We start from the raw sequence: 27,958 nt of genomic DNA, 5'->3' as shown, positions 1-27,958 counted from the left end.
CCGGTCGCGGGGGCTCACGCCTGTAATCCCCGCACTTTGGGAGGCCAGGGTGAGCGGATTACTTGAGGTCAGGAGGTCAAGACCAGCCTGACCAACATGGTGAAACCCTGTCTCTGCTAAAAATACAAAAATTAGCCAGGCATGGTGGCACACACCTGTAATCCCAGCCATGTGGGGGGCTGAGGCAGGAGAATCGCTTGAACCCGGGAGGTCAAGAGTGCAGTGAGCAGAGATCGTGCTACTGCACTACAGCCTGAGCGACAGAGTGAGACTCTGTCTCAAAAAAATAATAAAATAAAATAAAGGGGGTAAGTTAGAAAATGTATATCTCAGTGCTCTGTAAATTGCGAAGCTCTATATAAATACAATAAATACAATTCTCTGTCTTTATTAATTTGCAATCTAGTGTGCCATGTCTGGGGACAATAACTCCTTCATTACTCCATGCACAGAGTTCTGATTTGGGGTCCTGGCTTATGCTTTTCCAAGATTATCAAAAATTAGCCAGGCATGGTGGTGCATGCCTGCAGTCCAGCTACCTGGGAGGCTGAGGCAGGAGAATTGCTTGAGCCCAGGAGGCAGATGTGGCAGTGAGCCAAGATTGCGCCACTGCACTCCAGCCTGGGCGACACAGCGAGACTCCGTCTCAAAAAAACAAAACAAAAAAAGCACCTCCAGTTTATTAGGTCATAAACTGGTAATGGCAAGAGGAAATAGAATCTCAGTCAATCATCACCACAGGCCAGGGAGGTGAACATCAGTATAACTTTCTTCATTTTACAGTTTAGGAATTTAAGGCTCTTGGGATTAAGTGACTTGCCCAAGATCACCCAGCCCCAGAATGTCAGGGCCAGCAAAGGTCAGAGGCGGCCCAGGTGCTCTGACTCCACAGCTGTTCCCTGCCACTCCCCACTGCATAAGCTATTTGCAAAGCTTTTCCTTCCATTATCTTTCAGGATTAACTGATTCTGTTGTTCTTACTGGTGTCCAATTAGACCAAGAAGAAAATTCCCTTGAATTGGTGGGGACACAGCTGGCAGAGGTGGGCACAGAGAAAGGAAAATATAATGAATGCTGATTTCAAAAAATAATCTTCCAGCATGTAAGATGAAATTGGATTAGTATCTTAGATGACAAACATGAGTAAGTCTTACAGGTTTTTTACAGGCTAGCTGACAAAACGGATTCACGTCTCCACTGTTTCCAAGCAACTTTCTACCAACCAGACAATTTCTCCATCAACACAGGAAGCAAACCTTCCCTGAGTGTTCCATCCAGCTACCTGCTGGGCCGCTCCCCACCACCCCCAGGTATCCATGGGCACCCACATTCCACATGCCTAAGTCAACTTCCCCCAACTTGCACCCCCTCTTGAAACACCAGGACGCTTTGCCCCACACATGCCTGTGCTTTGTTTGCTTGAAACATCCCTTCCACCTTTGGGTGGCGAATTCTCAGATGTTGTCTCCTCCAGGAAGCTTTGCCTGAAACCTAAGTGCTCTTTGTCAAAGCTCCCCCGCCCCTCCCCCAACAGTCTGTCACATTCTAGCACATTCCGTTCAAATCCTCCATATATCCATTTCTCTGAATAGACCATGTGGTACTTGAATGAAACTGACCTAAGGTTTTTCAAGATAAAAGAAACTTATTTGTGCCAAAGTAAATACCGGTTCAAAATCATTCCATTTAACCGAAACTTTTGGAGAGAACAAGAGAATTTGAAGGCTGTGTCGATGGTTCTCAATACTGGCTGCCAGTTAAAGTCATCTCCAGGCCCATAGCACTACCAAGGCCTGGCTGCCCACCCTGGGATTCTGACTTAACTGGATGCAGAGATCAGTACTGTGATTCTAATGAGTGTCCTGGGCTGAGGAGCAACAGATTGTAATAAATTATCCCTCAGCTCCTAGACATAGGCCCAGGTCCGAAAAGGGTCAGCTGGTTCCAACTGGAGGGCTTTTCAGATGGAAATATGACATGTAATAGAAAGCACCTGGGGCCAGACCCGGTGGTTCACGCCTGTAATCCCAGCACTTTGGGAGGCCAAGGTGGGTGGATCTCCTGAGGTCAGGAGTTCGAGACCAGCCTGGCCGACATGGTGAAACGCCGTCTCTACTAAAAATACAAAAATTAGCCTGGCGTGGTGACGCACGCCTGTAATCCCAGCTATTCGGGAGGCTGAGACAGGAGAATCACTTGAACTCGGGAGGTGGAGGTTGCAGTGAGCCGAGATTGTGCCACTGCACTCCAGCCTGGGCAACAAGAGCGAGACTCCGTCTAAAAAATAAAAGAAAAAAAGAAAGTAAGAAAGCATACGGGCCTTGCATCTCTAGCTGTGTGACGGTGAGCAAGTTACTCAACATATCCAAGTCTCAGTTTCACCCTTTGTAAAAGGAGGCTATCTTGCAGGTTGCTGTGGGGATTAAGTGAGGCAACTCTTGCAATGATAGTATCAATATTAGCAACGCTCTGTCCATTCCAGAGCGCTAAACCTCAGCAGAGACCCACCTGTCCACAGCATGGTTCTGGAGCAAATAAACTTGGTGCCATTCTTAGAATGGCTTGAAGTTCAGCTTGTGATTCTGACTAATTCAACACTAAAGGATTTGTGTATTTGTTTTCCCATCTGTCTAATTGGGGACTGGAACACAGAACTTTTTTATTGATTTTGAGCTCTAACTATATCCAAAACAGGAAATAAGTAAAAAGGAAGATGACGGATTGCTTGGCAAGTTGCCAGACCACTTGCTCTTAGCGATGGTGCTGCAGGCTTTCCAAGGCGCAGAGGGTGGGTGCCCTGGATGTCTCTCACTGCATCAGAGACCAGAAACCCTAGGGCTTCAGGACCCTTTCGGCCAGGCACTGCTGCTCATGATGTGCTGGCTCAGTCTGTGATGATCTTTGTTGCCTGGGATGTCTGTTACTAGCAGCCGAAGCAAATCAAAGGAGAGGAATGTTACAGTGGCCCCACAGAATTTGTATTGTTGTCAGTCTTGAAATATTTCAGCTCATTTGTCCGTGTTTTGACAATTCCCAGAAATTAACTGGTATACGTATTTCTCATGGCCCTAACATGAAGCAAAGCGGGAGAAAGCAAAGCAACAGTGCAAGGCCCGGAGACCACGCTGGAACTCGCTCTGCTAGAGGTTCCCAGGTCTCTCGGCTGGCATGTGCATTTCACAGAATGTTTAAAAATTACAAAATACCAATTTCTCCCCTTCAGGGCTTACTCCAAGTGCCTCTTGACTTTCATGAAGTCTTTGACTGCTTCTTCTCTTCCCCTCCAGTTTTATAAATTATTCTCATTTTCAATTTAACTTTTTCAGTCCTTAAGCTTCCCTCCTTTCATCTATTTTCATAATAAAACAATATTGACAGATGAGACAACGGTAACAAATTAGATAACTTAGATGAAATGGATAAATTCCTAGAAAGACACATACCACTGAAACTGACCCAAGGGAAAAATAAAAAATCTGAATAGACCTATAATAAGTAGAGTGAATCAGTAATCAAAACAGTACCCACGGAGAAAGTTCAAAACCAAATGGCTTTCCTGGCAAATTGTTCCAAATCTTTAAAGATGAATTAACAGCAGTTCTTCACAAACTTTTCAAGAGACAGAAGAGTAAGAAGCACTTCTCAACTCCTTCCATGAAGCCAGTATTACCCCGATACCAACACCAGACAAAGACTTCACGAGAAAAGAAAACTACAGACAATTCCCTTACGAATACAGACGGAACAATCCTTAACAAAATACTAGCAAACTGAATTTAGCAACATATAAAAAGGATTATATACCATGGCCAAGTGGGATTTATCCCATAAATTCAAGAAATAGGAGACAAATAAGAAAAGCAACACACACTCCTACTCTCAGGGAAGTTCTGGTATGACGGCCAGACCGCGCACAGCCCCACGGCACACCCCCAATCCTGTGTCAAGTGAGGGCTTAGTCAGTTTGGGGGCTGTTGGTTAGGGTGGGTGGGTGGAGAGGAGGAGCTGAGAGTCACGGTGTTTACCTTCTTCTGGGGGTTGGAGAGCTCTTTCCTGCATGTGTGGACTGAGATGTTGTCTCTGCCCCCCTAGTCTCCTGGTGGAGCTACAAGGATCAGAGACTCACAAAAGGCTCACAGCTAAAAGGGGGCTTTAGGTACAAATTAATCCCACCTCCTATTTTGCAGATGAGGAAAACCGAGGACCAGTGAGGCAAGAGTGACCTGCCAATCATCAGGGAACTAACTGGCAGGAGCCAGAATGGGAGCTCTCGTTCCCTGGTTCCCATCCTGGGCTCTTTCCCTCATGCCAGTCATCTCTATTGTTTTCCGGTTGCTCCAAGAGGGTACAGTTGAGCTTGCTCATCTTGCCACTCATGGGTCTCAGGGGGATAATAATAATAATAGCTGACACTTAAATAGTACTTTTCTTCTACTAGGCAAGGTTTTAAGTGCTTTATATGTCTTAACTGAATCCTCATAGAAACCCTACAAGGTAAGACTACCAATGTTCCCATTTTATAGATGAAAACACTGAGGCAGAGAGAGGTCAAGCAACTCATCAAGGTCATGCTTCTAGTAAGTGGTAGCAGTCTGGTCTCCACACAATGAATCCCCATCTCTAATGTTCCTCTTCCAGATGGGGATAAAAAGGCATCTTAAAGCCTGCTGGCTGACTCGAAAGGATTTAGCATGTGGAACAGATGTCTCTGTACAGCTTTTATCACTGACTGGAACATCCTGCTTAGGGGACTTGACTATAAAATTCTGTGCTATTACCAAATCCGGAGTAGTGCTCACATGCGTATGACTCCCAGGATGTTGAGATTTCTTGCAGTTTTGTCTCCGTTAGGGAGGCGGTAGACCATGGTACTCACTGATGGAGGGCTTCTTTAGCATGGGATCCATGGGCTTTAAAGGGAGACCTTGATCCTGAAATTTCATGCACATATCATGTGCCTGAGCCTAGACTCACGGGGCACGGATTCACTAGGGCTGTGACGCTGGAGTGTTTCTGTACCATACAGCTCCCAGGTGCATGTGAGCCTTGTTCATTTCTTTACACCCGACAGCGCTTTCAAGCCTTCCCCTGGAAGCTCTCTGGAAAGATCTGTGCATGCCTGAGTAAAGGAATGAATGGCCGTGTGTGGTGGCTTACACTTGTAATCTCAACACTTTGGGAGGCTGAGGCAGGTGGATCGCTTGAGTTCAGGAGTTCGAGATCAGCCTGGGCAACATGGCAAAACTGTCTCTACAAAAAATGCAAAAATTAGCCGGGCATGGTGGCGCATGCCTGTGGTCCCAGCTACTCAGGAGGCTGAGATGGGAGGATCACCTTGAGACCAGGAGGTGAAGGTTGCAGTGAGCTGAGATTTCACCACTGCTCTTCAGCCTGGGCGACAGAGCGAGACCCTGTCTTAAAAAAAAAAATGATACTGTCTCCCCTTTGTGTGTATGGATGGCAAGAAGATGCTGCAGGAGATGTGAAGCCACCTACACTCAGGTGTGCATGGCAGAGAGTGCACTGTCAGCCTGGGCAGGTGACCAGGGCTGCAGGTCCTCACTCAATCCCGCCATGATTCTGTATGCCATCAGCCTGAGGCCAGCAGTGAAGAGGCTCTGCTTCCGGGTCCAGAGCTCCTCCTGATCTGCTTGGTGCTCAGTGGCATGGTGATGTCACATGCAGCTCTTTCCTGGGGTGTTCAGACTGTCTCATCCTCAGTCACAGCAGAGAACAGGAGGGCAAGGAGCCTTGTTTTTTTTTTTTTTTTGGTATCTTCAAGTTTCCTGACACAGTGCTCAAGCCCACAGATGAACAGATGTCTTAATAAAGTAGCCTTACAGGCTGGGTGTGGTGACTCATGCCTGTAATCCTATCACTTTGGGAGGCAGAGGCTGGTGGATCACTTGAGGCCAGGAGCTTCAGACCAGCCTGGCCAACATGGTGAAACCCCCTCTCTACTAAAAAATACAAAAACTAGCTGGGTGTGGTGGCGGGTGCCTGTAATCCCAGTTACTCAGGAAGCTGAGGCAGGAGAATGGCTTGAACCTGGGAGACAGAGGTTACAGTGAGTGGAGATCATGCCACTGCATTCCAGCCTGGGTGGCAGAGCAAGACACTATTTCAAAAATAAAAAAATAAAAAAATAAAAAAATTAAAAAAAGAAAAGTAGCCTTACACTGAATTGAGTGATAAGGGGTGACCAACAGGCAGCTGCTGCACTGCGACAGGCTTCTTAACCTTTGCAGTGTCCTCTTCCAACAACCCTTACAACATCACAGCCCGGTGCCTTCAGCGGTACTAGTTAGTTGGAAGGTGACTCCTAAAGGAATAGGCAAATGAACCCTAGCATTTCTGCCATGTCCAGAGTCTTGGTGCAGGTGTAGAATGAATGGACTCCAGAGGGGAATGTGACTTGCCATATGGAGTAAAACGACCTCCCCATTTCCACGGTTAAAGCCACCTTCTCTGTCACAGAGGCACAGGGTAGGTGCTCAATAACTGTTTGCTGAATTGATGAATTATGTCCCATCTGGTCTTGACCTGAAGTGAGAGCACCTTTAAATAGCCTTTGTTAATTTTCTTAATCTCAACAAAGCGTAGAACTTGGTGAGATCAGCGCCCTGCAGAACCTGGTGAGCCCAGTATTATGGGGGTCATGGGGTAAGAAGAACCTAAGTCCACTGGTTTTGACAAGGACATCTGCCATCGGTGGTCAATTCCACTGAAGGTTCTTAATGCTTCCGTCATGTATCTGCTCACATACTGCCCCCTGACTGCTGACCCCTTTGAAGGTGGATGAGCTGTACCCCACAAACTTTCTATCTCTAGCTCCTAGTCTAGTCCTCAACACACAGAGGGAACCCAGGTAGAGTGGCTGATTGAAGAGAGGTTATTGTGTGTAGACACATGCAGATATCAGAGAAATGATCAACGTATGCTGTGGCCAGAATTCTGGTGAGCTCTGTCCTTACAGGGCACTTCTTGTGCACCTGCGAATCGTGCAGAAAGCCTCTGAGCACAGATCTCCTGGTCTTTAATGCCCGTGCACTTGCGGGCATGCAGTATAAGAAGTGAACGTGGGCACTGGAGTCACCAGGCTAGTTTTGAACCCACAAATTAGTATCTGTGTGCCCTTGGGTAGATGGATGATCAATCTCTCCTACTTAAAAAAGGTGGGGACAAGCGTCCCCTTTTCCCACTGTTGCTTTAGGGTTAAATGAGGTGCTGACCACCACGCGCCCTGAACACAGCTGATCTCTGTGAATGTAATCCCCTTGCCTGCGAGCCTGTCTCTTCCTCCCTCTGTTCTCAGTTTCCTTTTCTGAAAAATACGGGGGAGTGACCCTTAAAGTGTCCCTTGAGTGGATGAGTTATGACCAAACAAGCTGTTTCCCCAAATCCTTTACACAGTGGAGCGGCAAGGACCTTGAAGTGAACGTACTTCCTTTGAAAGAAAACACGCCAGGCACAGTGGCTCACGCCTGTCATCCCAGCACTTTGGGAGGCCGAGGCAGGTGGATCACCTGAGGTCAGGAGTTCAAGACCAGCCTGGCCAACGTAGCGAAGCCCTGTCTACTAAAAGTACAACAATTAGCCTGCACCTGTAGTCCCAGCTACTTGGAAGGCTGAGGCAGGAGAATCGCTTGAACCTGGGAAGCAGAGGTTGCAGTGAGCTGACATCATGCCACTGCACTCCAGCCTGGGCGACAGAGCGAGACTCTGGCTCCAAAAAAAAAAAAAAAAAAAAAAGAGAGAGAGACAGAAAACGCTTTATTAGTAAAGCAGAGCAAAGCAATACAAACAAGACACCACCACCACCAACACATAAACCCCAGCCACCTCTGCTGGGGGCTGAGCCTAGTTCACACAGCTGTGGAAGTTGGCAGCCTCAGGACTGCCTTAAGGCTGCCAACTTCCACCCTGCAGTTCTTTGCACCCAGAAGAAAGGTGTTCTGGGCTGCTGCCCACTTCCAGTCTACCTGAAAGTCAGGTCTCCGATCTGTCATGGATGCTCTGGAGTGGGTGATTCAGCTATAGAAAGAGCACACAGCACAGGACCACCACAAGACAAGGTCCTCTGCAGGAACATGGAACTTCTAACTTTAGGGAGATTTGTTCCAAATAAAGAGAGGCCATTGCCTTCCAGACATGTAGGGAATCTTAAGACACTGATGGTCAGGACCAGGCCAGGCTGGGATTCCTAGTGTCCATGAGCGACTCCTGCCCCCTCCCCCAGATCTCCACCTGCACACTGGAAACCTACACACTGGAAGCAAAGCGTGTCCACCTGTCGAAGAAAGCGTGAGACGCGCACAGGCCCTGGAGAGGCACTGGTCAGTTTTGCAGCGAGTGAACATACACCTGGTCTGATCATTTGTACTGTTTTACACACGGCTGATCCCAGACTTTGGGTGGAAGCAGGGGAACCGACAGCACCAGCCACTGCATGCTTGAGGAAGTGGAAGAGGGGTCAGCACAGATGAGGACCAAGGGACGGAAAGGGAAATGGAAGATCACAAGCCCAGCCCTGCCTGAGACGTGTGTCTCATCCCTCAAACAACAGCCTGATCCTGTATAAGGGGCTTCCATCCACGCGCCTCAAGCTGTTTTGGCAGAGGGATCGCGTGTGTGGACTTCCCCTGCGCAACTGTGAACAAGCACACCAAACTCAGTGGCCATGCGCCTCCTGGGCTACTGCCTTAGTTTAACGCCTTGCCTCCCATCTGAGCGCGGTAGTCGTGGCGTGGGTGGCCGTGGGCTGCCTCCGCTCCTGGGGAGGTTTGCTAGGAAGGCTGCTTGGTGGCCTGTTAGTGAGCACACAAGCAAAAGGGAAGCCCTCGAAGGGAGCGGTGGCCCCCCCTCCTACCATGTCACTCTGTGACTGCGTGGCCCCGTACATGGTGATGCCATTGGAGGGTGCTGCTGGCTGCGGCGTGTCGGGCTGGATGTACCCTCTTCTGTCAATTAGGCTGCGAGAGAGAAGAAAACACAGGAGGAAGAGAGTGAATAAAAAGCCAGAGACGCAGCAGCACTATTTCAGGTTCCGCGTCGGGGCTCCGTTTTCCGGTGACAGGCCCATCTCAGGCAACTTAGACTACGCCTCTCCTCACTTTCGTGTATAATCAGTGACCAAATTCTGTCCCTTCTCCCTTTAAACATGACTACAGCATGGCCTGCCTCCTCGCCAGGCCAAGGGCGTGTTGCCTGCTCAGATGCCAGCATCTCCCTCTTGTCTACTAACTGCGGGAGCCTCTAAGCTGGTCTCACCCCCACCTGTCACCATCTGTCCCCAGCGCTCCTCTCCAGCCTCAACTGTACACCTTCTTACTACATTCACTCAGCAAATGTTGTTTCGAGTACCTGCTAGTGCCAGCGTAGCGCGTGGGAAATGACCGCCTGCCACGTGGGAACAGAGCTACAGCCCTGCCGGCACGCACTCTGCTTTGCTATCTCTGTGTTTTTGTTTGGACTCTTCCCCCCTCTCTCCCAAAGTCACTTTTCCTGCCCCTCTGCTCTCCATTCTTCAAGGCCAGGTTCAAAAGCCCCTGCTCTTGCCCCTAGCCCCCTTCCCCTCTCTCCCCTTCTCTGATTCTCTCAGCCCCACACATCGCTTTCCGCCTGCAATCAAGCTCCCAAGGGCAGAGTCTTCATCTTGTGGCCTCCCGTGGCACCTGGTCCTGTGCCTGGCACATAGAGATGGGGATTAAAGCCCCTCGTCCACATCTGTCACAGAGCGTGGAGGGCAAGGACCGCCAGGCCGTCTCAATATCTGTATCTCTGAGACTGATACCCAGCAGGTGCTGCAAAATTCTTCTTGATGGAATGAATAAAAATGGGTCCCTTGTCCCACAGACAAGTTTCTGAGTAGTGCTTCTAAAGGCATCTGTTTCTGTACTCTATGGTGCTGGGCTCATTAGAAGGTGGGGTAAAGTTGCCTTTTTTTTCTCCCCAGTGAAGGCTCAGCATTGACCTTGAGTCCAAGGGCAGAAGTGTAAGGAGCAACAGGAGGTTCAGCTAATAAGTGAGTATCCCTGGAGCAGCCCCCACAGTGTGGGACCAGGCACACCCACAGCACAGAATCTTCCCCAGGTGCTCTGCATTTTGCAAAATACACAAGTGTATCCAGAGGCCATGCCCATCCCTGCCTCTGAGGACTGACTACCTGGGCTGCTTTTCTCAGAAAGCAGGGCCTCCTACATGTCAGTACAGCTTGTGGAACACGAGAGTTAACCTCATGACTACTGCCTTCAGGTCTTCAAGTGGCAGAACAGTAAGCCAGAAAAACCACTTGTGACGGGATCCTCAAATGGGACTCTCTGCCTCAGTTCCAGCTGAACACTCCATAGGTTTAGAAAAAACAACAGGCAACAAGAATCTCCACCTTTCAAAGAAAAGTGCCTGACCTCCTCTGCAGGATGTCAAAGGGGGTTCTCAAACCAGCTTTGCAACCCTCCCTTCAAAGGTACAAAGGGTCCGAGGGGAAAAGAGCAGAGAAGGCTGTCTTGGACAAAGGCGTTCTGCCCTCTAGTGTGGGTGACAGCCAGGGATGGGGCTGGGACCTGGGGTTGGGTGAAGGTCCAGGTATGGATCTCATGGGAGAGAGCCAGTGTCAAGACGTCTTGAGGGACCAGGCGCAGTGGCTCACGCCTGTAATCCTAGCATTTTGGGAGGCCAACGCAGATCACCGGAGGTCAGGAGTTCGAGACCAGCCTGGTCAACATGGTGAAACCCCATCTCTACTAAAAATACAAAAAATTTAGCCAGGAGTGATGGCACATCACTGTAGCTGTAGTGTAGCTGTAACCCCAGCTACTTGGGAGGCTGAGGCAGGAGAATCACTTGAACCTGGGAGGCAGAAGTTGCAGTGAGCCAAGATCATGCCATTGCACTCCAGCCTGGGCAACAGAGACTCCATCTCAAAAAAAAAAAAAAAAAAAAGAGGTCTTGAGGGAACGTCACGGGTTGAACTGTGCAGAAAGATATGAAGTCCTAACCTGGTACCTGCGAGTGTGACCTTACTTGCAAGTAGCGTCTCTGCAGATGTAACCAAGTTAAGATGAGGTCACACTCGATTGGGGTGGGCCTTTGTCCAATGTGGCTGGTGTCCTTATAAGAAGAGAAAGAGGTGAGGAAGAGAATGCTGGGTGAGGGTACAGAGACACACAGGAAGAACACCATGGGCCGACAGAGGCTACCCCGCGGTGAAGCATATGCCAGCCAAGGAACGTGGAGGGCTGATGGCCCCACCAGGTGCCAGGAAGAGGCAAGGAAGGGTTCTCCCCAGCCTCGGGGCGGGTGCAACCCTGCCGGCACCTTGATTTAAGGCTTCGAGCCTCTGACTGTAACAGAACAACTTTCTGTTGTTTTAACCCTCCCATTTCACAGCACTTGTTGGACTGCAGTGCCCTAGGAAACTACTACAGGACTCAGCCCAAGACGGCCGCAGAGGGAGCGCCACAGAGAGGCCTGTGCACGGCTCATGGCCGGGACTGCAGTGGCAGGTGTCTCCATCAAGGAACTGCAATGGGGGGTCCTCAGAGGAAACTCTCGGTCAGGCGCTCCTAGACCCCACCAGGTTAGAGCATTGGTGGGGGACCAACAGCACCGACCCCCTGTCCCAAATCCCCTCCTCACTGTTGGCCAGCAAGTTGGTGGGGAGACAGGACTAGCTGGTGGGTGGGGGCAGAGCTCAAGGGGAACAGGGATCCCCACAGTCCTCCCAACCAGGGTCGGGTGAAGGGATGGGAAGTGTTAACTGTCAATAAACTTGGCAGTTTTGATGCACTGAAATGACACTATTTTGGAGGCAAAGTGCTCTGACACGCTCTCTCTTGCTCTCTTTTTTTTTTAAATGACAAGAGAAATTAAGGGGCTTGGGGGGGATTTTACCCAGGAGCGGAAAAAGAACTAGGTCATCAAAAGAGTCTGAAGGGACAGCAGGGAGAAAAAAATCAAGCGTTCTCGGCCAGCATCCCATCGTGTCCAGCCTGTTTAATGTAGCAGCTGGGCTCCCAGGGCTGCGATGCTCTGGACACAGCCCAGCGAGGCTCTGCCCGTCCTTCTCCTCCTCACCTGGACTCGCCCCTTGTCTTGTCTCACCTCTTGGTTCTCGGCTCGGCTCCCTTCGCCCCCCACTCCTGACACTAACCCCCTCAGCGTTTCCTGGGATGAGCCAGGACCCTCACCCTTGGGTCCCTGTACAGGCTGCCCCCTTTGTCTTTCAAAACCCTGCTCCTCCCCACCGCTTCCTCCTCCGAACTTCTTCTCACCCTTAGGAGAGATCGCAGCTTAGACCTACTCTTGGGCGGCCCACGCACCTCACTGTGCGCTGCCTGCCCATGGACGGTCCCTGCTGCCCAGGAGCTGGCCCTTCTCCTGTGCACCCCCAGCGCCTGGCACAGAGCCAGCCCCTCTCCCGTGCACCCCCAGTGCCTGGCATGGAGCCGGCTCCACCGCACATGCGCAGTCAATGGTGGCCACATGACCCACAGAACCGGCCCAAGTCTGGTGTGACATTGACCATTCCTTGGGCCTTTCTGTGTTCCCAATTTTCCATTCCTCCTGCCAAGCTTATATGAGGACTCCTTCCTCCAAACCTAGCCACACCCTGCCAGCTGCCATCCCTGCCTCTGGTGACACTGCAGGAACCGAATGTGGGTCTCTGAACTCTTGGTAAGCAGACTCCCAAAGGGGAACACAAGGACTCTCTCTGCCTTATTTGCATGGCATGGCACCATTTAAGAACCCATGAGGGGCAACTAAAGCACAGGGCTCTGGGCATGTGGGTCTGAGGCACGGGACACTCTCAGCGGGTAGGCCCGGCTGGGATGCCCGGGAAGGCCCTGGCCCACTTAAGGGCACAGGGGCTGGGGCGAGGTAGCACAGCGGGAGGGGAAGGCAAGAGGGGACAAGAGGAAGGGGCAAAGGTAGGCATTACCCCCTCACATCTGCCTGGGGCCAGCCCGGAAGCCTATGAGTGGCCTATGTCCCTGCCCAAGCACCACAATGACCCAAGGAAAGCTACGGCTCCACTTTAACAAAGCAAATGTCTTATTTGCCTTGCTCTACCTTCACCCAATAAAAGCCTCCCCCGGAGCCCCTTCAGTGTGGCCCCAAATCCCTGGAGCCCCTTCAGTGCGGCCCCAAATCCCTGGAGCCCCTTCAGTGCGGCCCTACACTGCTTCAAGTCTGGAGCTGCCAGATTCATGAATCGCCGTCTGTTCAAATACACTCTTCAATATTTTAATGTCCTTCAGTTTACCTTTTAACAAATGATTCAAACACTTCTCAGGGTAAGACCATTCTCAAGAAATGTCCCACCCAAAGGAACATGGATTTTGGAAAAGATACAGCCCAAATCCAGCCAAAACAGCACATTTAACCCAGTGGTGGAAATAATTTTGGTTGTGACAGTTTGTGGTCTCTAAACAACATAAAGCCGTGCCATATGCAGATGAAGGACTCAGGAACAGGAAGGGAGATTTGGACAGAACTGAGGCCTCGGCATCCTCTCTTAGACCCACACATGCACTGCAGGCGGGGGAAAGAGGCCAGCTCTCCCTGGCTCTACTGTTTCCTGACCTGCCCCGCTAGTCACAAACAAGCCGGCGGGAAGCACCATGGACGCTGTGACAAATCAAGCCACTGCCTGAGAGACTTTCTGCTTAAAGAGCTCCCAGAAGGATCCCTGGGTGAGTCAGGAGGTTTCTTCAAGAGGAGCTGGTACCTGCCCAGGCACGTCTGACCCCCGTGGCCTGAGCAGCTCCTCCAACCCAGGATCCTCGCCTGCCCTTTCTAAGCCTCTGAGGAGGTCAGGGGTGCCTTGAGGACCCCTAGTTCAGGAGGACAGTGGCATGCTGGGCTCCTAACTTTCTAGGCTAAAGCTAGAAAATGATCAAGTTCTAGTTTTGCAGTAGCACCACGGCGGCTCCAAGTAATAACTCAATGCCAGTGCACAGATGGCCTTGGAATATATGCTTGGATTTTTTTTTCTTGAATTCTTTTTACCTCTCTAATGAGGATTCATTGAGGCTGATAATCAAATGAAGTTTGCATTCCACAAGAGCACATCGGTAAGGTCTGGGTGCACAGTGGGTCTGCCCTGGACACAGTCATGGTGGCTTTTGTCATTTCTCCGTTTTACACATTTAGAGACCAACAGGTAGGAAGCAGTAATAACTTGGAAACTCATTCTAGAGATCAGGTAGATTTGCTCAATATCTATTTGTTGATCATGGTTTGATTTATCAGTTGAAAATATTCTCCATAGGTGTAACTCACAAAGAATCTATATTTTGAACTTGTACACTCTGACTTGGAGGCAGCGTGCCTCAGTGGGCACACACTGGCTCTGACATTGGGCGGCCTGGGTGGGTGTCCTGACTAGCCGTCACTTACTTGCTGTGTGATCTTGGGCACATTATTTAAACTCTGTGCCTCACTTTCCTCATCCATAGAATGGGATATAACGGTGCCTACCTATAGGTACAGAGTGAGCTTGTAAAAGGCTAATACAGGTAAAGAACTGAGAGCAGAGCTTAACACAGATTCAATAAAGGTCAGCTACTGCCATGGTTCGCGTCATCGTCATTATTACCATAACCACAGCCTCAACGACTGCGGCCTGTGTGGCTTTCTCCCTATGAACGTTTCTATTGTGTGCAAATCAACTTTCAAAACTGGTGTCCTCAGGCTTCCTGGCTGCTTCCTTCCTGCACATGTGTCCTGTCTCCTTGACGATGCTAACCACAGCTCCCTGCACACACCTTCAGTCATTAGTGGGGCCTCAGTCATTAGCAGGGCCACAGGCATCTGTCTCTCTATTCTGGGCTTTAGGAAATTTCCCCCAAATCAGACACAGATTCAACTGAAGATCAAAAAAGGTGTGAAGTGTGACACGACAAACAGCCAGATCTCGATTTCATGAAGGCCACGTCCACGTGGCACAAAGGGTCACGTGGTGGCCACCACCCGTTCCACCGGGGTGGGGGGCCTGTGCTAACGGCCGAGGCATTCAGTTTTCCAAGGTCCGTTAAAGAGCACGATGCGTCCTGAGTCTTACCTTGGTGAGATGGGCCCACACAGGGCAACACAGCAGTTGGTAAAGATATTTCCGTAGCTGTAGGGATTGTAATTTTCTTTACCTCTTTTATTTGACCAGGATCCTTTAATCTGAAAGAAAAGGAAAGTCAGTAACAAGCAATATCCTTCACACCAATGCATAGTTGAAGTGAGCTGGACCATGAGAGGCTCATAAAGAATGCAAATCATCTTTAATCCAAAGAAATGGAGGGATTTTTCTTAAAACAGGCATTTACTCCAAACTTGGAAATGTCCTAAAACAGCAGGTTAGATTAGGGAAAGAATAATATTCTCAGGGACAATCATCTTTTATTTGTACCACATGGTACTAAAAGGCCATCTCATATAAGCCAGCAGAGATTTTTTTCATACTCACATTTAGTGCCCTAAATAATAATGAAATGAATGGTAGGTGAAATGGTTCCCCTAATTGCTAATTTACAGACTGAAATAATTCAGCCTCTTGTGACCAAAATGGTCTGTTTTGCATATTCTAATATTTGTAGACACCAAGTACAAATAACTGTATTAATATTCTCTTATCTCATGTGTCTTATCACAACCTATTTTCTCAAGCTTTTGTTTAAGGTAACTGGACCTATCCTGAGACATTTAATTCACGTGTGGATAGAGACTTCTAACAAAATCTAAGTATAAAGAGCAAAGAGGACCACGCTGCTCTGGAAACATTCTCTAACATTTTGTTTCCTTTTTTTTTTTTTTTTTTTTTGAGACAGAGTGTCGCTCTGTCATCCAGGTTGGAGTGCAGTGGTGCGATCTCAGCTCACTGCAACCTCTGCCTCCTGGGTTCAAGTGATTCTCTGGTCTCAGCCTCCCGAATAGCTGGGATTACAGGCGCCTGCCACCACAACCAGCTAATTTTTTTGTATTTTTAGTGGAGACGGGGTTTCACTGTGTTAGCCGGAATGGCCTCGATCTCCTGACCTCGTGATCCGCCTGCCTCGGCCTCCCAAAGTGCTGGGATTATAGGCGTGAGCCACCGCGCCCGGCCTTGTTTCCTATTTTCTTACTTCCTCTCCATCTGTATTAAGTACAGGCAGATAATCCTGGATAAAAAAGTTAAATTTTGAGTCAGGGCAATTTCCTCACACAGAGACATTAAATATGAAAGGCAGACTCAAACGTTCACTCCAAGATGTTGGCCCACCATGGTCTCTACCAGGGGAAGTGTGATAAGAAGCTTACGAAACCATTTCAAAGGAATAGAAAGAACACTCTCTTCAGGGCCAGAAATGGGTGTTGCTTGGCCAATCTTAGTATCTAATGGATGTGGTCGGAAAAACAGAGAAGGTAGAGATTCCCAGTACAGAAACGTGCAGAACGGCATGTGGAGAAGTTTCCACGGCACCGTCTCTGTTCCCAAGGGCTCACATCTGGAATGGGATGTATGGGAGAAGCTGGGCTCAACCTTTTCTTTCCTTTTTCTCCTCCATTGCCCAAAACCCAAGAACACGCCCGTGTCCCGTGTGGTCAGGAACTTACGTCCTCATTTGTCGTCTGGTTGGAGCTGATCAAGTAGGTGTGGAATCCTGAGAGGCCAACGATGGACCAGACAGAGAAGAAGCACACCACAGCCTCCAGGACAGTGACGCGAGTCAAGGAGGCAAGCGGAAGTGAGGGACCGCGCCAGAGGTGGACGTGATGGAGGCCTGGAACTGAAACACCCGCGGGCACAGGCCTCTCTCTAGCTGCCGGCCTCTCTCTCACCCAGCCTTGCCTTGCTTCCTGCTCTTCCGGGAATTTCGTCTAACCAGATGGAGGCCTCCGTCAGGGCGGGGGGTGTCACCTGCCCCCGCGTGGAGCAGCCTGTGTGGCTCGGTGATGACTGGAGGGCTCCCTGGGCATCACTTACTCACTTCTTTCCTCTGACTTCTACTTGAACTTCACCTTTTTCTGTGCTTCACTGTGGAGCCAGTGACTGTGGCATCCTGATCAGGAAGCACACTGGTTTGAGTTGGCTGCAGCTCAGGCTCTGGGTGAAAGGATGACATATTGACTCGCACATCAATCACAGACTGTAATTTTGGCTTCTGAATGCTGAGGACTGCAGTGCCAACAGGCATCTCCCCTGAGGAGAATGGCTTCTGAGGCCCAGAAAGCCCTCTGCTTTAGTGGACGGCCTCTTCTGTGCTTACAGAGAAGGGGAAGAAGGAGAAAATAAGCCCCTGAACCGGCGGTGGGATTTCTCGGAGTGACATCAGGGTGAGGGGTATTTTTACCTGGGGGAGTTTTCTCAGCCCTTCAGCCAACCCCTGACCTATAAGGTCATCCTCAGCTGCTTGATAGGCAGCTGGGAACCACGAGTTCTCGCAGGACAGAGAGAGAGAGGAAGTCAAGAGTTCCACAAGATGTGTCCAACACAAAGGGAAAAAGCTTGGTGCTCTTCAGCAGATCAGATCCATCACCCGAGAGTGTGGCAATGTGAAAAGGCCAGAGACTTTTTCTGTCCCACAAATGTTTATAACATTCTATTTACAGGATACAGATATTTCTCAGGGGGAAAAATCCATTCATCCTGGGTCTGGGAGTTTACACATACATCTGGCATCCGCTATCGATACATTACAGGAAGGAGAAAGAAACGTGCCTGCTCTCCTAATGTTTCCGAGGATGAATGCCATATAGATCATGCCGGAACATGTCAGTGATGATCTTCTCCAGGCTGGAGATAATTCATCTTTAGACCAGAGGGCTGAGCACATTACCCAGTGTGGTGCCGTGGTCTGCTGTGCTATGGTTAACCAATGCCACCATCTGGGCACACAGGGCTGCACACAAAACAGGAATGAATGGGCTTCTGCCTGTTGACTGACTTTCAACATTGCACTAAACCACTGGGTCTGCTCTAGAAGGAGACGGTAGCGGGGAGTGGTACGGGACCAGAGAGACACAGGAAAGCAGACCCCTACCCACAGCTGCCGCCAGCCTAGGCAACCCCTGCTGGGCAAATGGCTATGGTGGGGGCTCTGTGTGCACATGGGGACATATGGATGGTGGCCCAGGCAGCAAAGATGGTCTCATTCTCAACTGCCTTCCCACAGAATGGGGCTAAAGAGGCCCCTTTCTCAACCCACATCCCCCCTGCCAGGAGGGGACAGACTTGGGAGGCAACCCCCTGGGATTCAGGTCATGCACTGGCTGGAAAGAAGAGGTGAAGTAGAGTCCAGGGAACACGATGAGGGAGCCAGTGGGAAGACTGAGTCAGGAAAGCTGGGTTGTGTGAGAGGGAGATGACACTAGACACTAGTGATGGGTTTGGATCAGCTACAAGGAAAAGACAAGAGCAGAAAGAGGAGGGGACACATGGAAAGGAAACAATAGCCAGGGTAGAAAAGAATCAAGAACAGAACCAGATTTATTTACTGAATAGTACATGAAGAGCCAAACTGCAATCCCAGAAATACTTATGTGTCACCAAGAGTTTACGACCCAGGGAGAATGATGACAAATCAAAATGCATATAACATTCCCATGTATGAACCATATGAAACCTGGCATGTACGAGCAGTCAGGATCCCAGACTGAAAGTGGCTGCAGCTCCTTTGACAATGTCAACTATGCTCCTTACCCTCATCGGGAGGTATCATAGCCAGCGCATATAGAATTCTAAAGGTTTATAGCAACAATAAAAAAATACAGCATATATATATATATATTTGACATGAAGTTTCGCTTTTGTTGCCCAGGCTGGAGTGCAGTGGTGCGATCTCAGCTCACTGCAACATCTGCCTCCCAGGTTCAAGTGATTCTGCTGCCTCAGCCCCCCGAGTAGCTGGGATTACAGGTGCCCACCACCATGCCTGGCTAAGTTTTGTATTTTTAGTAGAGACAAGGTTTCACCATGTTGGCCAGACTGGTCTCGGACTCCCGACCTCAGGTGATCCTCCCAAAGTGCTGGGATTACAGGTGTGAGCCACCATGCCCGGCCAGCTTTTCTATTAATATCTCATGTGCTTTAGACACATTTTGTAAATTGCAGAATGCAGTTCCACTGTCAGCTTGCAGCTGTGTCAAAATGACATGAATCCAAAGTAGGATGTGAGATGCAAGATGCAGCCTGCTGGCACTACCCACACCCTGGGACCCAGCTGACTCAGGAGGTCTCAAGGAACCATCAGCATCATCATTCATAACAATGGCTGGCATCACTGGGGTGTGTCAGGTCCTGTTCTGCTTAAACCTCAGAGTGACCCAGGGAGAAGCATGACTCCCTCTTAACACACAGGGAAACTGAGGCAGAAAGCAATGAAGTAATTTGCTTGAGAAATAGCAGAGCTAGGATTTGAATGCTGGAAGTCTGCTCTGCTGGGATGACAGAAGAGTCTTAGGCTGGTCCCTTTCCTAATTCTTGCCAAGGGGCAGGTGGCCCTAGACCTACCCCAACCTCCTGCTTCTCCAGGATTCATGAACCTGTGGCAGCTTACATGGTTTGTTCCCTTTCATATCCACTCTCAGACTCAGATACAAATATACAGACACACATTCCTTACTGGCCCACTGGCTATATGCTGAAAATATCTATGCCATAATAAGATCAAGAAATAGAAATTTCTTTTAAAGGTATCAAAACCCATTTACTGTCTTTTTTTTAGAAAGAGAAAGGAGAGGAAACAACCCAACTCTACTGGGAGCCAATTTCATAAGCAGCTGGGACTTTGTTTACTGCATCGAGGATGGGTTTCAAATCATAGCAGCTACCGCTGCACCTCTGTCTCCCCCACAACCCCTGCTAAGAGAGTTTGTCCCCGTTGTGGCCAGAAGGATGGCTTTACATTCCCCACAGCCCTAGCCTAAGAGGTTGCACACTGTGGTACTCACTAAACGTTTATGGAATTGAAAAACTCTGACAAGCACTGCTCTGCAGAGACCCTTCCCTCGAATTCCTGCCTAATCCCAGAAGTGCAGGCTCTGTGTCCTTCTGTGCACCCAGCCCTGCACTGGGGACAGGACAGGGAAGGGAAGGACCAGCTTCCTGCCCTAAGGGAATAGGGGCTCTGTTTGCAGCAGGAAGGTACGTAAGGGAAGAAGGTTGTGCAGGAGGCAGAATGGTTAGGATGCATCAGTATTTGGAGGATCATAAAAGGTGAGAGATCATGGGACCACATATGTTACATGTCCAGAATTCCTGGATTCCAGAATGGCCAGGGAGATGATGTCCTTGCTCTCATTCAAATACAATGTGGGCTTGTGCATTCTTGTGTTTTAAAATTTTTTTAGTTGTAATTTCCAACATGATAAATTATCTATCTATCTATCTATCTATCTATCTATCTATCTATCTATCTATCTATCCATCTATCTATCTATCTTCAAAATATACACAAACAAAAGCTCTTTGGAGGTCCTTAATAATTTTTCAATGTGTAAAGGAGTCTTGAGACCAAAAAGTTTGAGACCTGCTGGAACAGAATAATAAAATAGTAAGTGGTGTTGGGACACTTCATTAAACATTTAGAAAAAAATAAAGCTAGAACTTCAGCTTGCACCACATCCACAAAATTATCTGATAGATAAATTACTGCACCAAATGTAAGAAACACAATATAAAGGTATTTGAGGAAAATTAAGGAAACATTCATGTAACTTTGGGGTAAGGACATAAGACACAAACCGAGGAGCCACGTAGTATGAGATTGACAGATTGTGTTCATTAATAAACACTTTTGTGTAAAAAAGTAAAGTTAAAAGGTAAATGTTGGATTTGGAGATTGGCAAAGGATACTTAAGAAATTATTATTATTATTTTTGAGAAACATAAAGAACCCCTACATGTTCGTAGAAAAAGAACAAATAACCCAACTGATACATGGACATGTACTGGCATACCTTGTGATAAGAAAAAAAAAAGGCCCATGAACATAAAGAGAGGTACAATCTATTATCCAGAAAACGGAAATAAAAACAGTGTAATTATTTTCTTTTCATCGAATTGGCCAAAATGACAAGACTGTTCACAGCCAGTGCCATAAAGGTGTGGGGACACAGGAGCACAGACTTGTCCAGTGTCTTAAGAGGAGCATTTGGCATCCCTATCGACGTTTAAATGTGCTTCCCTTCAACTCAGAGATGGCACATCCATTGTCAATCCTAGAGACACAGTAATATGTGCACATAGAGATACACAGAAGAAAATTCACTACTTCATTTCTTGAACAGTAAAAAAAATTAAATCTAATATCCATCAACAGAAGACTAAACTATAGTTCATCTACATTGTAGAATTCTATGAAATAGTTAAAAAAATGAGGTAGATCTATGTATCATCATGGAAACATCTCCAGGAAATATTTTAAAAAACCAAATTGTGGAACCATGCAAAAAAAAGGGTCCTTTTTAGGTAAAGTCCTCCCACTCCTGTATCAGCATATGTGTATGATGCACATGGATGTATTCAAACTCTAAGACCATCTGGAAGGACACACCAAAGCTGGCAAGGGTTCCTACAGCAGAAAGGAGGAAGGGTCAACAGAAACACTTTCTTTTCACTCTTGTATTTCTGGACCACTGGGGATTTTTTACGATGAGAATAGATTCTCGTAGGACTTGGGTGCTTTGAAAAAACAACCTCCTTCCCACCTTGTGGTCTTATGAGACACAATCTGATGCCTTTTCTTCATGAACCTCCCTCAGTGGGGCTGGTTAGGGGCAGCAGGAAGTATCTCAGTCCCCTGGCGGGAGGGAGGGTGGTAGTTGGGAGAACTGGGCTCCAGCTCCGAACACCCGAGTAAGTCATTCACTTCTCAGCACAGCTGCAGCTGGAAGCAGCCTAAGGATCCCTGTCCCACCGACTTTCTGGGGTCCCTCTGAGGATCAGCAGGTATCCGGACGGACAAGTTAGAAAAGACCTGTGCTGCCTTCGTGATTTTCCCATTGTGGTGTCCTTTCTGTGGGCCAACCTAGAGCCTCCTACCAAATTCCATTAAAACAGATGATGTGTATTAGGCCACTGTGCCTTTCAGATGGGTCAGTGTCCAGTGAATGCAACTTGGGGATGAAAATGCTTTCTGTCACAGCCTCTGCAAATGGAGAATCAATCAACATTTGATTTACCAACCACAGAAAACCCTCCACATTTTAAGAGAGCTGAACAATAAGTCATGATTAAAAATGGCTGTAATCTCTTTAATTGGATGTTAATGCTATGTTACACTGAAATGAGTGCTGATGGGCAGGGCTTCCCCTTTCGGGGTCTTCCTCAGGGAGGCCCAGGGCCCTTGTGGCTCCCCAGCAGGTGTTTCTGAGGGTTTCGGCCTCCGTGAATCGGAGAAGCCAAGGCGGCATCACCACATGGCTTCCCCGACAGGCACCTGACGGGTAACATTTCCTATGAGGCTGTGACATTCTCATTGACAAGCAGCTGATTTTTCCCTCCTTCCATATTACATGCAGGTAACTAAAGAGCGGACCTTCAGGTCACTCTAGGCCAATGGGGAGACTCATGTGTGTTATCTTTTAGGTTCTTTTTGTAAACATATCTTAGACAGAACTCACCACTGCTCCCCAAATTGGCACTAGCTGTATCCCCCTTCCAGTGCAACCCTTTCCCCCAGGCACTCTTGGCAGAACGCTCCTACTTCTCTGCCCTCACCCCTCCCCAAGCACGGATCCCACTGCCCTGCTTCTCCCTACTGAGCTGTCCCTCTGCCACCGATTTTCCCCGTGGGGGCCTTTCCTCTGCAAACATCTGTTCCACTCTGTTGTGTCCCTGATGCAAGATAAATGTTCTTGCCAGACGCAGTGGCTCATGCCTGTAATCCCAGCACTTTGGGAGGCCGAGGTGGGTGGATCACTTGAGGTCAGGAGTTCGAGACCAGCCTGGCCAACATGGTGAAACCTCATCTCTACTAAAAATATAAAAAATTAGCCAGGCATGGTGGCGAGCACCTGTAATACCAGTTACTTGGGAGACAGAGGCAGGAGAATAGCTTGCATCTGGGAGGCGGTGGTTGCAGTGAGCCGAGATCTCACCACTGCACTCCAGCCTGGGCAAAAGAGTGAGACGCCATCTCAACAAAAAAAAAAAAAAAAAAAGAAAAAAATGTTCTTTAAAACAAGCATCAAAACCCAGCACTGATGATGTCATTTACCTGCCAGCATGCAGGGGATGAAGGGACCCCACCCCCTTAGTCTTCAACACTGTCACGCCTGCCCCCACCCCAGCAGGGTTTAGCTATCACAGCCCCTCCCAGTTTTCTGTCTCACGCTTGGGTGTGTAAGTGCACCTGTGTGCTCACACAACGCAGGGCAGACCACATGTTGATGGGGAGCCCTGCCTCCTTTTGATGCCCAGCCAAAGCAGGCATCCTGTCCAATGTGGAGCGAGTGGGCACACCACCAGGATGCCAGGCATGGCCCTGCAGATGGGCTGCCCCTTCCTGATAGCCCCTGGCACCATCCTCTGGGCCTTGCTCAGGCTGTGGGCACTGCCTGGGACCTCTCCCTCCATGTCCCCAATAGAACCCAACCATCTCCCACAGCCCTGCATGGAGGCCCCTGCCACTGCCTCTCCTGATGTCCCTGCAGGACGCCCCACCCCAAGCACAGGCTGTGTCTTTTTCATGGCACCCAAGCCTTATTCTGCATAAGGAATCCTAGTGAGAACCCAGATCTGGGCAGCAGCAGATGCTGGCAGAAGAGGGCGAGCCGGCGTATTTGTGCGCTTGCTCCGTCTCCCCGCTCTCATACTTCCAGGGCCCAGGCGGATGGTTCTCGACCTTGTGACCTGTCAGGTTTTGCCCATGGTGGCTGTTGAGTAAAATGGTTTTACAGGAAATAGTTGCTGAGTGGATCTCCTTTGTTTGAACATGCCTGGCTGTGTGGACAGAGGGCCCAGTCTCTCTCCATTCGTCTGTGTCCCTGGGGAAGGCCAGGGGGCTCTTGTCCATGGTACGGGGCAGCTACCTCACGGCCACAGGCCCTGAGAGGCCCCTCCCCACTGCCTCTGCTTCTCTGATACAAAGAAGAAGAGGAGGAAATGGAGTTTGGTGCAGGCAATGGGAGGTGAGAAGGAAGGAGTAGGAGGAGGAGGGAGGGAGGGAGAACCGACTATGGACTCTGAGCCAGAAGTGCACCCTCCAAGGCTGCATCCCCGCAGCGGGCACCCTGCCCTATCCCTCACCCCTGGGAGGGCTGATGGTACAGACTGGGAAGGGGCCTGCTGAGCACCTGAAAATGAGTCAGGCATTCTGTCACAGGCATCTAGGGCCTCCTCTACTGCCCTGCCTCCACCTCCCCCTCCTCCCTCCTTCTCCTCCTGGGCTGGCCACACTCTGGCACTAGATACCACCCAGTCCTGGCTTACTTACAGTAGAAGCTACTCGGTTCCTTTCTCCTAAAGTTCTGCTGGGTTTTATGTGGGCCTGATGAAGAGCTTTCAGTGTATCAATGTTTCCATCATTGACACTCGATATTTCTGCCAAGGTGTCTTAGACGGTTGTCTATTAGCCATTTTTGTTTCTAATCTCTCTCGCTTCCTCAATGACATTGTTTTTAGTTGGATATTTTGCAGAGTAAATCTGCTGTAAGAAACCTTTGCCTGTGCCCTTATTTCTCATCAAAATATTTTTATTGCTTGGTCAGGAAATTAGATATGAGGTCACTGAAAATGTGAAAATACAAGTCATTGGCTTGCCCGAGAAAACGCTGCAGAGGTCACTTGCAGAGGTTCCACTAGACTCCAGTCCTGTGCTCAGGCAAGTCAGCTGGGAAACTTCCTTCAGTTTTAAAAACTTGGGACTTTACAGATTTCTTGCTCTGGATGGAGTACAGATTTGGAGAGGACGAAGCGTGGGCAGCTCTGCCATCAATCAAAGGATGGCTTTTATGAGTGTGCCCCAGATCAAACTCATCCATCATAAACCAGCCACCCCAACAGACACTCTCAAGCTCTCAGGATCTCAGCAGTGGAAGGGGCTGGGAGGTCTTGAGTTTAACATTTCTCTAATGCTAGAATCCCCCACCACACTGACAAGCAGGACCCAACTTCCTTTCTAGCACTCCCAGTCACTGTGATCCAGGGCTTCTGCGGGCCAGACCCCTGAGTGGCCCTTGAGTTTGGCACACTCTTCCTCAGGAGCTGCAGGGCTTCACCACATAAGCTCACGCTGGCATCCCCATGTCACCTCCAAAGCCACAGGTGTCCAGAGGAAAGATAGGCACCAAAAATACCAACAGGTGTGCTGATGGGATCCAGCCCTACTCAGCACATGGTTCTCTAATAACCAGAATTAATGTTTTTTCAGAAACACACGGCAATCCAGCAGCACCCAATGCATGCTTACTCTTCCGGAACACAAACTTAGGATAAATCATCTGCGCAACACTTCCTAATAGACTCACTGGAGGACGAACTCTTCTCCAAAGCACATATTTCAAACAGAAAGCACCCTATCGGAACACAGAACCTTCAGGCACAGAACCATCGATGAGGGGAGGGGCGTCAGTGGCACACAGAAGAAATGTCTCTGTACTTTGCACGTTAAAGCACCCAGCACCTTGCTTTGCAGAGTGGGTGTGTCTGATGTTCTTGAAATTCACTCCTGCTTCCAGAAAGGATTAAGGAGACCCAGGCTGGGGTGCTGCCCACACTGCTCACTTCTCCCGCGCTAGGAACAGCTTTGCTGGCTCTTCCTGGACCTTGCTTTTAGACCCTGCTTTTCTCCAGGGGGAATGGGGTTTTGTCAGGGTCTTTTTGTTGGCTGCCCTGGCGTATTTTGGGTTTAGAGTTAAGTCTCCTTTTCCCAGGCAGGAGCCCAGCAGGACCTCGGGTCCATAACGGAGGTGCCACAAGACCAAGCAGGGAGCAAATCAGCAGGAGGGAAGTGAGGATGGGCAACCTCCCTGTGAGCAGCGTGGGCCAGCAAGGGCCTTTGGGGCATCCCTCGAGCATTTCCAACCTGAACTCTGGGGAGGACATGTCTGTCTACATCTGTACTTATTGATAGACATACAGATATAGATGCGTGCACACACACACACACACATATATCCTTATATAATCCTTATATGTGTGTGTGTGTGTGTCTATAGCTACATACACAGGTATATATGAGGGCTTAAAAATACATACATACACACACATCTAAGGATAGACAGTGCTCTGTGTGTGTGTGTGTTTAAATCCATCAAGTGACCTGTGCAATGAGGGATGTGTGTTGCTTTCAGGCGCTACGCCCTGGCTGACATTTTGGAAGGCCTTGGCTGGAGGTGCGGGTGTGGCCTGCGTCTGGGTTTTTAGGACCTGCGTGCAGTCAGCAGGCTGTGGCTGCCCCGCCCCTGAGTGTGGAGGAGGTGCCAGGAACTCCTGCAAGGGGGAGCATCTGGCTGTGGGAGGAAAAAGTCAGCACCCAGATGAGGAAACACTATTTGGAAAGGCGGCGGCTGAGACTTCTACGTGTTTTCAAAAACTGGGCCAATAGGGAAAACTCTTTACCTCCATCTGAGAATGACTTTTAGGGGAAAATAAAGTTTGCTCTGGCCTGAATAAGTAAGAGCATCTCTCTTCCTCCCTTCCCTTCCCACACTCCTTCCCGCTGCGGGCTCTGGGCATGGCCAGCACGCTACTGCCACGCTTGCTTCTTAACAGCAGCACCGGTCTGTGCCCCTACGGGGGATGCCGTGTTCTTGGTTCCGCAGACTGTCAGCCCAGCCACACCATGCAGCGTGCAGACGTGTGCTCTCAAAGAAGGTTCTGGCAGAGTCTCTTTGAAATCCCTCTGGCCACACCTGGAAGCCGTGCTTTGGAGCTGAGTCTTTCCTGTATTTCCTGAATAATTGACTTTGTCAGCATATCATTGTCAAGTACATAGTGGTTGACTATTGTGGGTCAAAAAATTGAGACACAAAAGGGTTAAGAAATGACTCCGGGCCTCATAATTAATTGCCATGGAGCAGGTATTAAAAGATTTGACCCCAGTCCAGGACTGCCTACTTGGTCTCTAATGACAGCCCTTCTGGGATCTTGATAGGATAAGACGCATGACTTGGGAGGTCTGTCAGGAGCTCTGATAAAGACCAGGCAGTGGCCGGGCGTGGTGGCTCATGCCTGTAATCCCAACACTTTGGGAGGCTGAGGCAGGCAGATCACGAGGTCAGGAGTTCAAGACCAGCCTGACCTGGTCATGAAACATGGTGAAACCCCGTCTCTACTTAAAATACAAAAATTAGCCAAGCATGGTGGCACAGCGCCTGTAATCCCAGCTACTTAGGAGGCTGAAGCAGGAGAATCGCTTGAACCCGGGAGGCGGAGGTTGCAGTGAGCCGAGATCGTGCCAGTGCGCTCCAGCCTGGGCGACAGAGTGAGACTCCGTTTCAGGAAAAAAAAAAAAAAAAAAAAAAAGACCAGGTAGCAACAAGACCACTCCACACACAGCCCCTCTACGCTCCACCTGAAGGGTGGCGCCCAGGGGACACGCACGGAGCAGAAGGTCGCCAGCGGGCCGGACACAAGGCAGCTGGAATGACCAGGCTTTGGGGTCGGCCTTTCTCAGTAGTGAGGAAGTGCTTCCCCCTCCCAGCCGAGAGGCACTCTTGTCATGGATATTTGTGTCTGAAACATGCACCAGGCCTCCTGCACATGCACAGGGTCTCAGGGAGGCACAGGTGCCAGGACAGAACTGGGGGGAGTTGGCTGAAGCTGCCACATACGTGAGGCTTCAGAAAAGCTTCCAGCTGGCAGCCCGGGCCCCAGTGCCAGTTCTGAGGCACATTTTTAAAACTTAATGTGACCAGCATGCTTTCATTACACAAACAGTTCCTTGTAAGACTTAGGCAAGCCTTTTCTTTAGGAAGGGAGAGGCGGCTTGGCTATGAGCTTTGCGGAAGCAATGTTCCCTGAAAACAGAAGGGCACAGGG

At 49.3% G+C, this 27,958-nt stretch overlaps 1 protein-coding gene across 4 annotated transcripts in view; it reads right to left on the bottom strand.

The window, feature by feature from the left end:
- Window positions 1-27,958, bottom strand: part of ZDHHC14 (zinc finger DHHC-type palmitoyltransferase 14) — a 299,328-nt gene that overhangs the window by 15,853 nt on the left and 255,517 nt on the right. For all 4 annotated transcript variants that reach the window (XM_054558371.2, XM_054558372.2, XM_002817514.5 and 1 more), the window contains 3 exons: window positions 16,588-16,690; window positions 15,065-15,174; window positions 8,870-8,972 (listed from right to left, as the gene is read on the bottom strand). In XM_054558371.2, the coding sequence (XP_054414346.1) occupies window positions 8,870-8,972; window positions 15,065-15,174; window positions 16,588-16,690 (316 nt within the window). The remainder of the gene's footprint in view (window positions 1-8,869; window positions 8,973-15,064; window positions 15,175-16,587; window positions 16,691-27,958) is intronic.

This window comes from Pongo abelii, chromosome 5 (assembly GCF_028885655.2).
Source record: "Pongo abelii isolate AG06213 chromosome 5, NHGRI_mPonAbe1-v2.0_pri, whole genome shotgun sequence".
In the NCBI taxonomy this organism is placed as follows: Eukaryota; Metazoa; Chordata; class Mammalia; order Primates; family Hominidae; genus Pongo; species Pongo abelii.
This window is presented reverse-complemented; position numbering and strand designations above follow the sequence as displayed.